Consider the following 12,389-nt stretch of genomic DNA (forward strand, 5'->3'; position numbering starts at 1 on the left):
GCACTTGAGTGTTATTTACTCTCCAGGGTAGCCTTTTCTTGCAAATAGATTAACTGTGTGGTTTGTGTCTCTGAGCTCGTCTCCGTGAAGGATATTTATTGGAATTTCTATCACTGGGGAAGACTAATGTCCCATGGCTAGCCAAAATGTATCTGCTTCGATTTCACCGTCTGCGGTCTCGAGATGGACGCTGGCTTACCAGTTCTTCTCCTCTGATTGGTTTGGACTGTTCTAATGCAACCATCCATCAAGAGGAGCTGTCTATCTGTCTGCTTCACTCACTAAAAGACCGGATTACTTAAAGAAGGGGGGGGGGGGGGTTCTCTCCATCATTTGCAGAGATACATGAGCATCTTTGAAATTAATTATGCAGATTGATAAACTTGACTTGTAACAAGCCTGTGAATATTTATAGCAGGGACAGTGATGTAATATTGAACAGGAGAAAAAAAAAGAGATTTTGATCAAACCAAACTTCACAAGAGATCAGAGTCTCCAAGACTTGTACAGTGTGTTTCTGTTCACAAATCAAAAGCTCAGTGTGAAGCAGATCTCCAGTACAACCTGTTCCTCCAGCCTCTGATAACTGCAACTCAAACTGCTCCAGTTTTTTTTTAGGCCACCACAGAGACCCGTGGCTGTTCATAGCTCTACATCCTTTTCTTCCTATTACTGACACAGTTAGTAAAGCCCACAGTGAGTGGCCATCATCCTTTCTTTTTTAACACTCCACTGTTTTGTTTTTTTTTTCTTTTTGTGCTAAAATTAGAACCAACCCAGAAAAAGCCAGATGAATGACAAGCACATATCCGCAGCAGCAGTTGGGAAAGATGACACTCGCTCATCTTTCAGTGAACTTCAGAGTGGTGCGACGCTCATACACACATGAGCATATGACTCGTGATGGTTGCCATAGTAATCTCCCTGAGGCACAAGGCAATTTTTGGAGTAACTGCTATGGGCACCAGCAGCGCCTCAGCATCGCTGCTTTGATCAAATAGAAACAGTCTTGTGAAGGCCAGGAATCGTTTGAATAGGTTTTTTGAGCAGAAGAGAGTTTGACCTTCTACTATTCAGCGATCAAATCAAGAACCCAAGTGCATCTTACAGCCATGCCTGTTATTTTCTGCGCTCTATAAGAGCAGCAGCCTCATTAAATCCTTGTGAGGTGTTTTCTCCTGCTTGCCCATAGTGTCATGATGAACTGGTGGAATCTTGAGTTATATGGCTTATTTGCTCTGACATATAAGTGTGCAAATACTGTTTGCAAATACTGTCTTTATCAGTTGCAGAGAATAGGATTTTCCCCCTCTCAATTCACTTTTATGGCCAGAGTAACCAATGGACAGAAACAAGGCAAGTGCAGGAACGGGAGGAAGACACAGACAAATAGGTCCTGCTTTTGCCTGTTAAAATAATTTTTTAACAACTTTGCTATTTTGGCTATGATAACTTCATTGCTTAGATCTGGGATCAAGGCAACTTTGCTGCAACAAGTTCATTGGGGCAAGTAACATAAGTAGTAACAACTGGTTTTATTTTTCTGTGATGCACTTTGTAACCTTGTTAAGAAAAGTGCTTTATAAATAAAAGTTAAATAAATAAAAGTTATTAGATATTGAGTCCATGCAACATGTCAGGGCTACACAGATACAACATGAAGACCACACGAGCTGGTTGTTGTGTTTTCTCTTACAAGTTTCTGATGCCAGTAGAGATAGTTAACAGTAAAGACAAGGTAAGGCAAGTTGGAAAAAGGCTCAAGTGTCCTCACACATTCAGCAATGGCATCTCCATTGCAAACCTTCTGCTGACAGTGAATGGGGACTTCAAGGAATAGTCCCAGATTCAGTACTGAAACAAGATTGCCTAGGATTTCTGTAAATGGAGAAGAAATCTGCTGCAGCTAATTAACACCACAACATAGACTGACATCCAAACAGCTAACAACAAGTATATGCATAAACACGCACCGGTTCCGAGGTACAGGACACTGTAGTGCTCGTCGTTGACTGCCAGGACGATGTCTGCCACAGTGTGTGTGATCTGGTCATCTGTGGGGAGGTCAAGTGGAGCCACACCGACAGGCCGGATCACATCCTCAATTTCTGGGTAGTATCTGATCACCCCCAGGTTTTTGATGTCATTCTGTCCTCCTGCTGTCGAGTTCCTGCGGACACACTGGGAGGGGAAGTGATGTAATCAATTCAGACCGGGTTGGGAACTTGAATAAAATAAAACGCCCTTGGACAAAGAGCTCAAAATTGCTTTTCTTTTATTAACTCATGCCTTTCAAAAATAGATCTTCAATCTTTTCTCCTCTGCAGTAAAGGCTGACTCATGTAATTGCATGTTTTTTTTCTGATTGGTGTGGCAAACAAAAAACAAAACCAAATAAAAAACAAAACAAAAACAAAAAAACAAAGAAAAGTCATGCCGGTTTTTCTTACCATTCCAGGGCGACTGCCAATGAATGGACTGCTGTAGCCCTTCAGTTTACTTGTGGAGAAAGCCCGGTCAATATCTTCAATAGAGTAGGCACAGATCACTGTTCTGCCCCTGAACAAAGGCAGGAAGAAGAGTAATTACACCCACAATAAAAGCAGGGAAAGTGGTTATGAGCGACATGCGGGGGAGCAGCTAGAAATTCTTGACTAGCATGTTCTAGTTTCTCTCCTTCTTGGTTTACTGTGCGTTCACACAGGAAGTGAAGCGAATGTTAGACATGGCTGCAGGTATCTTAGGGCTTTGTGAGTCTGACATAAATGTACAGAGACAAGACGAAAGGGAGAGCGACAGGAGAGAAATAACACAAAAGAGCTGGAGTTCAGTGAGAGGCTGAGCTGAACTCACACACACACACACACACACACACAGTCAGAGTATCCGTTGCACAATACACCATTAGTATGAAGCAATATCTGCTTGATATCCCTTGTTGCCAGTTGCATGGGTCTTGCATATGTGACTAGTTAAACCAAAGAGGCTCCCTGGGTCTCCTTTGAAAATGCAGAAAGAAGATTTTAAACTTTGTGCAGCAGAGGTGTTTTTCTGGTTTCCTGCATCTTTGTGACCACAGTTTTCCAGAGTTTGGGAGCAACTGTTTTCAGCTGTGGATTCCCACCCCCTCCCTTGGGTGGTATGCCACTATTTTAAAGTGACACAGAAAGAAAATGTGCCAATGTTTAACCTCAGGTATTTGTCAGCTGACTGTTGGCTTTGGTCAGGTAGTCTATTGCTGGAGGCAAAACACAGCTGACACAGATCATTTCAATGAAATTGAATTTTGTCACATCTGTGACCAAGCAAGCATTTATAGGCATCTACCCTCTACTCCCCTGGTACTCCTGCATAGCTGTGCACCCACACACAGCGAAGGCAGAGGGTCCTGTTTGTTATTTGTACATTGTCATCTCTAGGTTTTAAAAGCAACTAGGACAAGAACTGCAAGAAGTGGCAACAATTATAGTCAGTATTATAAACTGTCCCTTGCAAATAGTTCAATAAAACTAAAGTAAATTCTTTCTGGATTTCAGTGTGTATTTTTTGCAGTAAAGAAGGCTACCAACTATACATAATAAAATGTGAGGTTGTAATGTGACCTGCAAGCCAGCATCATAAATGTGTGCTTCAGGTGACGAACCAAAGAGCACATGTGACTGCTATTGTTCTTGTAAAATGTGCAAAATATGATGAATAGTACATTTGATAGGACAAGCTGTAATGAGTATTTCTTTGGGTAAGCTATTAGAGACAAATGCAGTTGTTAGATGTCCTCCTGCAGAAAATTGCACCACAATTATTTGTATTATCAGATGTACGACAGCTGTTTCTTTGCAAACTTTGTTTATTTGGCAGATTTTTATTCCAACAGAAAACTGGTGTGACAGTTAAATGAAATATAAACTAACACTGATGAGACACTGTCTTTCAGTATGTGATATAATGAGAAACTCTTTGTGTGTCGGTAGGTGCTACTGTCTGAGTGTCAGTTACTGTGTGAGTGTCGGTTACTGACAGATGTTCCAACTCACCATGCGTTAGAAAAGAGGCCGTACATGACCCCGGCCCTCTTGTCCTGCGCTGTCAGCACCACAGCCTGCTTCATGTTGTTGTACTGCTGCTGAGTGTTGCCTGTGCCGCACATCACCCGGGCCTTCATGAAGGTGGTCCATGAGTCTGCCAGCAGGGTTTTAATGCCCCCTTCATCCACCTGGAAATAACATAACATACAAGAACTCTGATAACAACCTCCTACAAAGGAGCCAAGTTGGTAATTTTGAATTTTGCTTTGATTTCCCCTGAAAAGATAAGACTTACTGACCCCAGCCCAGGATATGAGGACTACCTTTCCCTCCCTTATGGGAATACTCTGACATTTTGAATTCTGTCTCTGAGGTTTCAGTGCAAAAGTTGGTCCAAGATGTCTGTAGCCTAGCTTAGCACGAAGGCTATGAGCATGTGGAAACAGCAGGTCTAGCTTTGTTATAGGTGCTCTGCAGTAATTCCAGAGTGAGGATATAGTAGTATTACAAGCAGATAGAATACAAATCACTCTAGATATGTAATGAACAACAACTGCTAAAACTTCATAAGCACAGAAACTGGTACCAGATAGAGTCACTAGCTAAGGTCTGCTAGGCCTCTTCCAAGATACTCCAAAGCTATTATGGAAGATGAAACTTCTGGCGTAACATATGCCTGGGTCCTGAGCCTGAGTCTGGCCCATATACTTCTACATCTGTGCTGATTCCGGCTGTTATCCTCCAGATTGCCACAAGATTTTCTGTGTGTGTGCCAGAATTGGTTCATGGGCCAGATGTGGGCTGGGGAACCCGGCGTGTAATGGGCCAGAAGAAAAAAAGCATGTGGCCCAAGTATGTGCCGGATTTATTTTTCTATTTGGGGCTGTAGGCCTATTTACCATTTGTGGAAATAGGAATTTAAAATTGTGTTTTAACAGAGTCCAGAGAGACTCATTCAGGCCCTCTTGAAACCTCTTGAAACTCTTTGCCTAAAGTTACAGCTTTGTGCAATTTCCTATTCTCTGAACAGAACTCATTTGATTCTTAGATGCACTGGTAACAAATTTACTACAACTACACACAACCAGGTGTATTTTTTTCACTTCCAGATAGAGACTAACAGTGTCTAGCCTAAACATGTCCTGTTATTCACTTAAAGAGGAGGTTTTTGGGAAACATTTCCTAAATATCCAGTAGCTAGCTTAGCATGAAGACAGTGGGAAACAGCTAGCCTGGCCCTGTTCAAAGCTAACCAAATCTGCCTACCAGCACATCTAAAGCTCACTAACTAACTAACAAGACAATGCACAGAGATTAACTGATCCTGGCAACAGAGCAAAGAAGTGTACATTGAGAAGTGTGTGAGAAAATGTTGTAATATTCCTTAAACTAACTTTATCTTTTGATTTGGGCACCTGTGAATAATTTTCAAGATTAATCATCAGACACACTGAGCAGCAGGTGTTTTGCCTCTGACAGCTGATTAGGAAACACCTGCTTTGACATAAGTGATTGGAGAGTGTTCAAAAATGCAATTTGCTTACAAGTTTCTAGATAGAAAAGAACAGTGTAGCAAAAACTCTGAATCATACAGAATCTCTCTAAGTCCTTTATATTCAGTCTGGATTTGTTGTGCAGTATATAAAACAGGAAGTGGAAACTGACAGTAGTACCAAAAATCGTCTTGTATGCATTCGATCCTTTAGGTCATTTCATTAGTAATTCACTTGAAACCAGTGTTTTTTCTTTGAAACAAATTCTCCAGTTCTGTATGATTCAGATGAAACACTGGCAGAAAACACTCTTTAATCGCACTCAGATATATGCGTATGCAATGTGAGGAGAGGTTGCGAGAGTAGGAAAAAGAAGGTTTGGATCGACCACTTTAAACTCATGCAAAGAGCTACGTTTAACCATGTTTCCACAAAGACGAGCGTGTGTGTGTGTGATTTTCTTTACTGTGCAGATTCGACCGATGCGGGCCCTGTACGGCTCCTCGTCCACCCTGGCTGTCTTGTTGAGCTCACTGAAGAAGAAGTAGATCTCCTCCTTGAATTTTTGCGTAGACGGGATAATGGCAGCACCAGCAAACTGTGGATCTGTGTGATGAGATTGAAACAAGTCCACTAAGATATTGCCGCTTTGTTTCCAATTTGCCTTTACGAGCTCTCTCAGCTTAAGCAGTATCATCTTCTAGTGTAAACTTATTTCATGATTACAGTCCATTATGTTATTTTAATGAATACTGCTGATATTAAACTGTATTTAAAATGGATATTGTGTGAATTAGCAGAAGAATAAATGGCTTGATCACATGTGTTTCTGACTTGCATTTTACCGCTGTAAATAATATGACCCAAACCCTGGCAGAAAATGCACCTACATGTGTTATTTCTCCCCAAGGGAATGATAGTAGATGATTTACAGAGAACACCACCCACGATCTCACTGTTCATTAGTCTAAACCTGTGTGGTTTCTGCGTGACTCCCTTCCTCCTACTCACTCAGCAGCCAAATGTTCTCCGACTTCAGGAGTTTCTGGGTGCCAAACGTACGCCGGATCGAGCCGGCGTGACCTCGCACCGACGACATAGCAGAATACAGATTCCCATCTTAGACAGTGAGGGGAAAAAAAGATAGAGAGGAGAAGAGAAGGGCGAACAGTGAGCAAAAAAGGCAGACAGTCAGTTTGATGGATGGGTACAAGGTTCAGATGGAGAGGGAGAGAGACTGGAGCGACGCAGGAGGGGACTGACTGAAGCTGGAGGAGAGGAAGACACAGAGAGAGAATTTAAACACAGAGAGGGAGAGTGAAGATAGAAAAAAGGAGGGCCCTGGAAGGCAGGATAAAAAACAAGGGAGGAAAAGGAGTGCAAGGGGAAAGAAGACATCAAGGCAAAATAGCTGACTGCACCAATGAGCAGCCAACAATCACCACATTCTTATAACCCCCCGTAGAGCTCTTTCTCCATAGCAATTTAAAAGGGGGAGCATTTGAAATAGTGGCAGTAACATCTTAATTAGGACTGATTGTTATTAGAATGCTCAACTCAAGCAAAGGGTCGCCTCGTTGCCTCAGCAATCGATCCCCGTCTGTAAGAGCCTCCCGCAGCGCAAACTAACCTCTCACTAATTTCTCAGAGTCTCCACAAACAATCCATCTGCATTAGAAGCTTTAACAAACAGACAGTTTATTCGTCCCTCATTACAACTGACAACTGAAATGTCGGTTTGATTGGAAACATCTCTGTTTAGTTCATGTGATCCTGGGCTGCTCGATAATTGCACAATTAGGAACTACACCCAGGACATTCCCCTTTTTATCCAGTCCAGTGCTACCTCCAACCTCTGATACGACCCATAGGAGTGTCTCCTGAAATAATGCCCCTGCGGTGGTAAGCATACTGGACCTTGGTTGTCATGGTTACAATAATAAACATGCGGACTATATTGAGACCGGCGTACCTACCTTTATTGCCATGGTTACTATAATAAGGGGTGGTTAGGTTTAGGAAAAGATGGTGATTTGGTCTAAAATAATATTTCTTCAACATTAGACGATATTTGTTGTCATGGTTATAATCATAACAACGTGGCTAACCAGGGGTGATAGAGATATTTTGCCTTGGTATTTGTGGGGCTGTCATGTCCATCTCTGGAAAAAATTTACGCGTTTTGGAACAAACTCGATCTCAATTGCTTTTTGGGTTGCTTTAATAGCGGGATTTTCTTTTTCCTCCTCACTATTTCGGAATTCAATCATGGTCCGGATTGGAAGCTTCGGTGGGCCGGATTCGGCCCGCGGGCCGTCAGTTGACAATCACTGTTCTATGGGCTCATTTTTTTTTTTTTTTTTTTTTTACAGGGGGACAGTCTCTCTACCAGACCATCAGTGGTCTGTAGCTGCTGAAATGTGGCCCAGATATTGAGCTTCCTGAAATATATATTTATGTACCTCGACACAGGGGGAGTAATGGGAGTAAACAAAACCTGCAGGGCATGAACACGCAGTAGATGCATGGTCCTATTTTAAAGAATTTGTCAGCATGATCAAAACCACTAGGACTTCAAAGATATTCTGGTTATCCGTGGTACAGGTACAAAAAAATCCTTTGATTTATTTTCAGGTGGGTGTGGGTGTCAGGGATAACAAGGAGGAGGGATTTTTCCTTTCCGAAATCGAGGGTCGAAGGATAGAGGGTGTCATGTACTGTACACTAAAAAGTAAAGTCCTTGGAGGAACTGTGTGATGTACAAATTTAAAACACTAATACAAACACTCAAACACAAGCAAAATAATGTTGTAGCTCTTGTTCGAGGTGGAGTACATACATCAGCCTAAAGCAGAGCACTACATGATTTATTAAAATCTGCTCGCACAGGATTGGCTCTTTAAATTATTGTGAGGTACTTTAGATAAAAGTGTTCACTCATTTGCATGTTATGAATAGAGAGTGATATTATGAGACAGATTGCTCCTGGGAGCCCCGGGACTCACAAGAGTCGCTCAGCTCCGACACAAATGAGCAAAGTTAATATAAAGAGCTGAAGGTGGCTTTGTTCCAAAAAAAGACATCTGAACAGGTGACACCTGCAACAAGGTGAGGCTTTTGAAATGGAACTTACTGAGACTACTTCGTCCTTTGATTGTCCCAAATTACCTCATTCAACTGCATCAAGTAATGAATGAGGTAATTGGGGACCTCATTCATTCACTTATTCACAGGAGGGCAGTGCTCCTAATGGTGGGCATTGTCATACCAGCAACTTATGATTGACAGCTCCTTCACCAAATTCAATTCATTTAAGTGGAGTCATCACAATCAGAGATTTCTGCAAATTGTCTAATTAAAAATGACAGATACTCAAACACAAAACAGTTAGAAGTTATCTGCAAATATTTTGTGGTTGAAATTATGTGATCTTATGTGCAATTTGTATAGGACAGTGTTTGTGCCCTCAAAGACCAACAAATTATTATTATAAAAATGATTCACATGTATGTTTCCAAAATGACACAGATATAGTTAAGGTTTGGTTAGGTTTAACAACAAAAAAAAAAAAAAACAGTCACCTTGCACCAACCTTCAACCCCATTCAACCATTTACCTAATAAATACCTTGTTAACACGCCTACTGAGTCCTGTATCTGCATCTGAGTCCAAACTTCACCTGAACTGTCACCATTATTATTATTATTATTTTTTAAATAAAACTATTCTTTTCCCTGCCAGGATATTACTCCTGGTTTTACTCTTACTTTCCCTCATGTGTTTGTTACCTGCAGGCACGCTGATAGACCTCTGAGAAGGGTAGGGCGGTGAAATGTCAGAGGCCGCCGCTATCTGCCCGTAGCCCTGGACATCAGTCAGCATGGTGTCATTTACCTGCAGAGTGCAGGAGACATTTGAGCCTGGAGGAAGTCTAGCATTTTGAATACAGTTTATTTCAGCCCTGTGTCTTTATACAATATACGTCTTACAGTTTCCTATGACAAGACCCAGCACTCAGTTACCTTTTTTCAGTTACCACCATATGGGTTTAAGAAAATGTAAACTTATCATTTGTGTCACATTCATTGCTGACATATTCATTGCTGAGTGAAAACATCCTCCATTGTAATTAATAACCCCCGGCCTTCATCTAACCATTACAAGAAATAAGTGATCAAATAAACAAATACTAATAGGCATTGATCTGGAGATTGTTCAGACTCGAGTTGAAGCAGCCACAGCAGAAAATGATAAAAGTGAAACATTTGCAATGCAGCAGAAGAATATGCAGCATCATTTTTAATTACTTTTTTCTTAAACTCTTACCAGCATCCAGCACCTCGGGCTCCCTGCATTTGTCCCACATACTATGAACGTGTCGTTTACTTTCTGAATGACTGTGATGAAATTATCACACTCCAGCTGTGAGAGAAAGAGAGCATAAGTGAGACAAAAAGAGACTAACAAAGGCAGAAAATGAGGCAGAAACAGGAGGGAAAGGAAGAGAAACACACAGATTGGGAGAAGGATTAGAGGTGCAGAGAGGCAAGAGAGGCAGGAGAGGCAAAAGTGGAGGATGTGTGTGGAAGACTGATTAGAGAGACAGAGACCTCACTAAGGGAGAGATGAGACAAGATGACAACCAAGGGATTGAGAGGGAAGAGAGGAAGGTGGAACATAGGGCTACAGAAACAAAGCAAGTGTACAACACAAAACAGACTGTGAGAGGAAAAGCGGATTGCTCAGAGAGGTTTAAGAAAAACTGGAGGTGATCCATGCTCTGATCATTTTTGGCAGACAGGACACAGGAGGCTTAGCCCTGCAGTATAGCACCGCAATACTCCATATGCATCACTTATTCATTAAGTACAGAAAATGGACTGCTTTCCCCAAGACATTACTGAATGGAGCATAAAAATGAATACTGAGTACAACCTTAAGGGGTAAATTCTGCTTTTAGTTTGTAGGGGTAGCTCATGTTGAAAGGGCATCTTTGACAAAAACGTGCTAAGTACCTTTTTAGAAAAGACTCCAATCACAAACCTTGATGCAAAAGAAAACTGAAGGCAGTAAAGCTAGGAAGTACACTTAATCCAAAACACAGGACCTGAGCTTGTATAAGTGTGTGTAGGTGGATATGTAGGTGGCTGGGTAGGTGGGTGTGTAGGCTGAATATCTTGTTGTTTTTTGTAGGCAAGTTTATACGTTCTTACTTGGAGACTTTTTGTTTTCAGTTCTTTTGAGTTCAGGCAGTTTTGAAAGGCCAGTCGCACTTCTTCAGAGGCTTTAAGAGTAGAATTAAGGAGGTTTGAGACTGACATATGCTATCTGACAGAATAACAAGACGAGTTGGCGTTGTTGTGGACTCGTCTTGCTGGAGCCAGTAGCTTGTATGAACCACAAACCAGTCTCTTTCAGTGGTTTCATTTGGGGAGAAGCTGGTCTTCAGGTTTTTTCAACTGATGCATCATGTTGTGGTGTTTTGCTGCACTGTCATTGAAGGAAAATACTCATTAGATTACCAATTCAGTTACATCCATATTTAAAAATTTTGCACCTCCATGATTTATTTCCAATTCCAACATTCTTTGCCAGTGTGATCAAAGTCTCCCCTTAATGCAGAATTTCTGCATGTTAGTTGACACATCCTGTCCATACCCTAACATTGAAATGCTGCAGCTACCATGTACAGATATCCTAGTAAGTGAGATGTCAAAATATGCTGAAATGGACGTAATATTACTTTGTCATTGAAGGAATCATGGGGTTTGGCAGCATCCTTTGGTATCAACATTCTTGTCTCCCGACAGGGTTTAGAATAACCGTGTCAACCTCTGTTGTTTTTAAAATCAACCCCTGGTGATTAGATCTTAGTGTTGCACTTCAGTAAAGATGGGAGACTGGTGGGAAACAAAGCAGGAGACTCCCAACTAAAGAGTTCTCTTACCACGCTCCCAATTTTTAATGCAGTCCCCAAATCCAAGACGAGATCACTCAAGAGTACTTTTCACAGACTTGACAAAGCTCCTCTAGAGATACAGAGGATGTTATACAACTGTTTTCATAGGATGCTTGGCTGCTCCGCACAACTGTCCTTTTTTACAAACATCTCCACAGTTAATCTCGACCTAAAAGTCATTTGGGATGAGGCCTCATGGGTGTAAAGTTAGATTTAGGTAGCAAATTTGCTTGTAAGTTTCAGCTTCTGAAAACTGTGCTCTAGACAAACTGGAGCTGAGGTAAATAGACACACAATGCTGTGGCCTTGGTGATAGCTGGAAATACAGTCTATCAAATTAGGTATGCTACCCACTGTTAATGTCCTGTCTCCGTCTCACTTCAGTGGTAATGTTTTCCACAAACCCTGTGGCTGTCTGTCACTGAGGGATGCTGCCTCCTGTCCTTCACTCCCCTTCCAAACCACATTTGTTTTATTGGGGAAGATTTACCACATCACTCAGAATGTTCTCATTTTCCACCATCCGCCTCTGCCAGACTCTCTCGCCATCTTCAGCTTTGTTTGTACAGGGAAGACTCTGCCCTCTTTGTTTTGTTCCATAACTACGGTACCACTTTTTATATGAATACATACAATTGTGGGTTTTAGCTTGATATGGGTAGAAATTTCCACCACTATCTACAGAACGCTAACTGATAAAGACAATATTTCAATTTTTTCTTAAATTTGTCATCCCACCTCTCTTAAAACAAGCCTGCCCATAAGCAAATTCTAGTATTTGCAGTTCAGAGAAAGACCATAATGTAATGGTGTTGAAAAACAGAGGTGGTAACATTGGAAAAACCTTTTTATTGGAAAGCAAATGATTCAGAATATAAACCCTTTAAAACTTTACATCGTAATGGCCTGAAT

General features: G+C 41.4%; 1 protein-coding gene across 2 annotated transcripts in view; it reads right to left on the reverse strand.

The window, feature by feature from the left end:
- LOC139612942 (semaphorin-7A) overlaps positions 1–12,389 on the reverse strand; it is a 40,139-nt gene that overhangs the window by 15,687 nt on the left and 12,063 nt on the right. For both annotated transcript variants that reach the window (XM_071469111.1, XM_071469112.1), the window contains exons 4-10: positions 9,845–9,940; positions 9,307–9,412; positions 6,530–6,637; positions 5,985–6,124; positions 4,035–4,213; positions 2,451–2,559; positions 1,974–2,181 (exon numbers count right to left, since the gene is read on the reverse strand). In XM_071469111.1, the coding sequence (XP_071325212.1) occupies positions 1,974–2,181; positions 2,451–2,559; positions 4,035–4,213; positions 5,985–6,124; positions 6,530–6,637; positions 9,307–9,412; positions 9,845–9,940 (946 nt within the window). The remainder of the gene's footprint in view (positions 1–1,973; positions 2,182–2,450; positions 2,560–4,034; positions 4,214–5,984; positions 6,125–6,529; positions 6,638–9,306; positions 9,413–9,844; positions 9,941–12,389) is intronic.

This window comes from Trachinotus anak, unplaced genomic scaffold (genome assembly GCF_046630095.1).
Source record: "Trachinotus anak isolate AG129_WGS33_773 ecotype Australia unplaced genomic scaffold, CSIRO_AGI_Tana_v1 ptg000032l, whole genome shotgun sequence".
NCBI classification, from domain to species: domain Eukaryota; kingdom Metazoa; phylum Chordata; class Actinopteri; order Carangiformes; family Carangidae; genus Trachinotus; species Trachinotus anak.